The sequence below is a fragment of the Triplophysa rosa genome, linkage group LG17 (genome assembly GCF_024868665.1).
Source record: "Triplophysa rosa linkage group LG17, Trosa_1v2, whole genome shotgun sequence".
Taxonomy (NCBI): domain Eukaryota; kingdom Metazoa; phylum Chordata; class Actinopteri; order Cypriniformes; family Nemacheilidae; genus Triplophysa; species Triplophysa rosa.
The window spans coordinates 23,855,183-23,860,147 of record NC_079906.1 but is presented as its reverse complement, the minus strand read 5'-3'; the positions used below and the strand labels follow the sequence as shown (position 1 = coordinate 23,860,147).

Sequence of the window (4,965 nt, the reverse complement as noted above, 5' to 3'; positions counted from 1 at the left end):
GATAATATATACAGTATGTGCCGAGCAACAGCGGAATTGTTGAATCTAATGAGCATTTGCAAAAGAACATTGCTTGTCTCTTCAGGTCTGATTCACACATCAGTAAAGTCAAATGCACAATGAGTCACTAACAAGACTTCTCATCATGGTGTTAGCAACGTCAGGGTCATGGGGTTTCCAAGAAATGTAAAAAAATCCCATGCACTCCTGTGCTGCCTGTGCGTGTACCAATGGCAAATAAAAACATCTAATCTAAACTGAATCAAATATAATGTAAATGACCTTAGATAAAGGCACCTGCCAAATGCAAATGAAAGCATAACATTTAGGCAGACCGACTGACTCACCTGTATATATATTTATAGAGAATTTAGCATTTAAAGGAACAGTGACACAGTCATCCACATATCTCACCTGGCTACCTCAACATGCCATAGATGGTGTCAGATATGGACCAGACCCAGATGATGTTACATATTGCTCTGCTACAACATCTGAGAGTGACCCATGGTGGAGGCTGGATCTCTTGGATTATTATGACATCGGTACAGTGATCATCACTGCTAGACCAGACGAACATTTGGAACAAACCAACGGAGCAGAGATTCGTATTGGAAACTCACTGGACAACAATGGAAACAACAATCCCATGTAAAGTTACTCATGAAATCACTTCAACACTTTTCATAGATTGATTGATTAAACACCTCTGTAGAGATTCATTGATTCTCTCTCTCTAGATGTGCTGTGACTTCTGATCCTCTACCTGGTAATACTGTCAGTCTCTCATGTCATGGGATGGAGGGACGTTATGTGAATGTGGTCATGACGCGAAGTCATATCTACTCTGCTCTCGCTCTGTGTGAGGTGGAGGTCTATGGAAAACGTAATTTCTTAAATCTCATTTTGTTCAGAAAATACCAGAAAATAAAAAATTTGATCACATATAATTTTTATTTCCTTCAGTAATTTAGTAGTTTTGTGTTGCACTACTAGATTATATCAAATAGATAAACGCCACCGTAATTGAACATGTGGTGGATGGACGTGCACAAAACGGTTCAATGATGAGTTTTACCTGATTTAATTCTCAAGTGTTTGTTAGACTAAACCTTCTTCTGTACTGGTATATTTTGCTCTAATATTGTTGTTGTGTTTTTATTTTGTTGAATGTGTGTTTTCAGTTTTAGTTCAGAGAAGAAAAACTTTTCTGAGGCTGAAGTTCTCCTCCAGTGTTGATGTAGCTGCTGAGAGCGACACAATCCTCCATCAGGTGAGAAAAAGAGTCTTATGCTGCGTCCACACCAAACGCCATTTGCGCAAGTAAAGTACATACAAAGTCAATGCAAAGACGCAAATAGACGAAAACTCGCACTGGGCCATGCTAATGATGCCAAACGGGTGAGGCGAGGGAATGCAACTTAAGTGAGAAATTCATCTTCTGTTTGACCACGTCCGCACTCGCGATGTTTTTCGCATCACCCATGTGAATATAACAAACAAATCTGTGAGTAATCAAGAGCGGGGAATGCAATGCATCACGTTTGGTGTAAATGCAAAAGTAAAAGTGATGATTTAAGAGAGAAGTGACATATGAGAGTGTGTGATGTGTGTAAATATATGAGATGAGTGATGATGAGAGAATGAGAAATGACAGTATAAGTGAAATCTTTGATGAATTTTAGCTGCAGTCTGCTCTGGCATCACACATCTCTGATTTTAATCTGTCCTGGACACAACTACCTGAGTAAGAAGAAGAACAGGAGGAGGATGACGAAGGCGAGTACACACAGTTTAAAACTTGACCGAAGCATTTATAAATGTGTTCATTAATGATGAATAAGTCATTTACAAATGCATTATAAAGCAGTTATAACTGCATGAACAAAAAGGGGGATTCTAATGAAATACCTGCCAGTGAGCAGGTATAAGAAAACCAACATAACACCCTACAGTGTCCAGTCTGACAGCCTATATTGCAAACAACATCAAGATAATAATGAATCTGATTTCGAGTCAAATAAATAATCAATAAAACATACATTTATTTAGCATTTATAACATGTGAGTTAAAAATGGATCACTATTTGTCAGGTATTTCGTTAGAATCCCCCTTTTTGTTCATGCTGTTATAACTGCTTTATAATGCATTTGTAAATGACTTATTCATCATTAATGAACACATTTATAAATGCTTTATAAAGGGTACCTTAACATCTATACAGAGTGATCTGAAGTCATTCTATTCTAAAATTGTGTGAAATGATCAATGGTTTATGACTGATAGCATCATTAATGCAGGTAGTTGGTTTGAGAGGTCACAGTAAATAGTTAAAACAAGATCAGCTGTGTTTAGTCGGAGGCTTTTGTTTGATTACTGATTATCAAAATACTGGAAGGCTCAGCTTCTGTTGTGACATGAGAAACATGAAGATCAGTCCAAACTGCTGTGAGAAGAGCACAGATGAGAGTTACAATGTATGTTTTACTAGTTTAATGCTGTTCGTACTCACTGGATAACTGAAGCGCCTCCGCTAATCATTCACCAGCATTTATCTTGTATTACTCTCTAGTGTTTGCCTTAAAAATTTAAGTATGATCGTTTCAACTTAGTATTTTAAATAATTTGGCTATTATAAAAAGTTATAAATAATCTATCAATTTATTTGATGAGTTCAGGTACTATAATATGTGCCATTGACTTATTGGTCAGCAGTGCATCATTTAACTTATGCATGTTCATGTAAAGGCTTTAAATGAGTGTTTTTACAGTTTCTTCATAAAATAGTGCATCTCAAAAACAGTGTTTAAATCAATTAAAATGTTGACATATTTGAATAATAACTTGTGGCCTTCTCTGCTCTAAAATAATAACCTGCAGTTTCTCGGTTCATTTAATCCATTTGGTTGGGTTTGTCCACATTTGATTTACTGAATCTTTGATTCATTCACAGGGTCTTGTGGTGAATAATCTGAGAGATACAGAAGATTCTTGTTTTGCAGGTGTTTTTGTTCTCTTGGTTTCCAATATTGTTCCAGCTGTTATCCTGTATGTTTTAGAATTTTAAAGTTTTACTTAATTAATATTGCATATAGGAATTTATAGTCTGTTATATTTGACCTGTGCTTCTCTCTCCTTTATCTTAAATGTGTGCTCTCACTGAGCGTGTGTGTGTGTCTATGTGTGTTAGTACGTGTGCATATTGTGTGTGTGGAGTGTTTTGTATGTGGGTATGTCTGTCTTCTGTGTTTTCACCTTTTTCTTGTTTTTACAGCTACAACTTTAATTATTTTGCTTATAGTCAATGTGTCTCATGTGCAGCTGCTTTGTAACAATGAAAATTGTAAAAAGAGCTGTATAAATAAAGTTGAGTTGAGTTGAGAGTTGAGTTTTATTAAATGTGTGTAGCTAAATTATGTTTACAGTTTTAGACCTTTTTTATTTCATTCATAAATACTGTATGTATACTAACATCTAAGGGATGCTTCTAAAGATGTTTTTCCTGTTAATTTATTTTCCTTCTGAAAATGTGAAGAGTTTATTTGTGAAAACGGATAACTTTGTATTTTTTTTTTTCAAAAATCATGTTTTATTATGTTAGTTGTTTGTTGTTAGCCATTTTCTTTTAGTTATTATTTCTTAATCAAAACAACCTACAGCAACTGCATTGATATTCCTTGGATGCACAATAAAACATGATTTTTTTTCAAATGATTCATTTGTTGATAATTGTTATTAGTATTTTGTTTTTACAATGTACAGTTGTATATAATATATAATATAATATTTTCGTTTTTTATTTTTCATAAATTTGCAAAGTTGTCACAAATCTGTTTTTTGATTCATCATTATGGCGTATGTAGTGTAGATTGGTGTAAAAACTGTAAATTGAATTAGTTTAACATAAGGCAACAACATAAACTGTGGGAAAAAATGAAGGTTTATGAAGACTTTTGAAGGCACTGGATGTAGTTGTACTATGTGTGTGTATATGACTTTCTTCTTTCAGACAAATACATGTGTATATATACAAGCTCTTCCAAGCTTTATAATAAGAATGAATGGGGGATGATATTTTAATGCATCAATGCTCCACACCTCATGGGGTTAATAAAGGCCAGTAACGTGCGGTGGGGTTCATGGCTGGTGAGGCACTTACTCCTTCAGAGTCAGATTTACAAATATATGAGCCCAAAATAGTAGCTTATTCACTATTCAATTGCCAGCATGCACATTGAATACTGTTTATGTTTTATATCTCATCCGCATACTTTACACACACACACACACACATACAGGCATATGTGGTTTCTGAGGTCAATGTGACTTTTTGGTGGTTTACGGGGACACACCTTTCCCTCCATCCAATCAAGGTAAAAATAATGTTAAAAAATTTTATTTGATCTACAGAAGACTAACACAACTTCAAAAACATTATTTCACTTTCGCAACATACTTATATTAAATATGTGACATTTCACAGGCTTATGGGGACGAGCCACATTGTGGTTTCCGGGGACAACAGGGTTTATGAGGTCTCTATACATACAACACACAAGTCTAGCCACTAACTTGTTTACAGGGACAACAGGGTTTATGAGGTCTCTATTAAAGCAATACGCACCAAGAAAGTACATTAAATAACAGCTAAGGGTGTTGTTAGGCTCCACGCAAAGTTATAAAATGCACTCAAATCCACTCCTTCGAGGACCTTATTGCTTTTATAAAACTGTTATTTCATATGTGTAGCAAGGCTTCATAAAATAAGATCCGCCTCCATTCCACCAACGAAACTGCCAGTGTTTTGCTGCTTACAGCATGTTCCCCATTAAAAATGAACTCATGTCTCAACTGCTGCATATAGTGTGAATGTGCAAGTACTTTGGCTATGTAATGCAGTCAGCATTTATAAATTGGGGTATTTTACAACAGCTTAGAACGTGACTCAAACAATCAGAATCAGG

At 35.3% G+C, this 4,965-nt stretch overlaps 1 protein-coding gene and 1 long non-coding RNA gene across 2 annotated transcripts in view; both read left to right on the top strand.

Moving 5' to 3' along the window:
* The first annotated feature begins 846 nt into the window (after positions 1 to 846).
* On the top strand, positions 847 to 1,780 carry LOC130567642 (uncharacterized). Its single transcript, XR_008964621.1, has 3 exons — positions 847 to 886; positions 1,185 to 1,273; positions 1,686 to 1,780. It is a non-coding gene; the product is annotated as an uncharacterized LOC130567642 (long non-coding RNA).
* Positions 1,781 to 2,427: 647 nt separating this feature from the next.
* The window catches only part of LOC130567635 (uncharacterized), a 59,736-nt gene continuing 57,198 nt past the window's right edge, over positions 2,428 to 4,965 (top strand). The window contains 1 exon segment of the mRNA XM_057355872.1: positions 2,428 to 2,478. Coding sequence (XP_057211855.1) covers positions 2,428 to 2,478 — 51 coding nt within the window.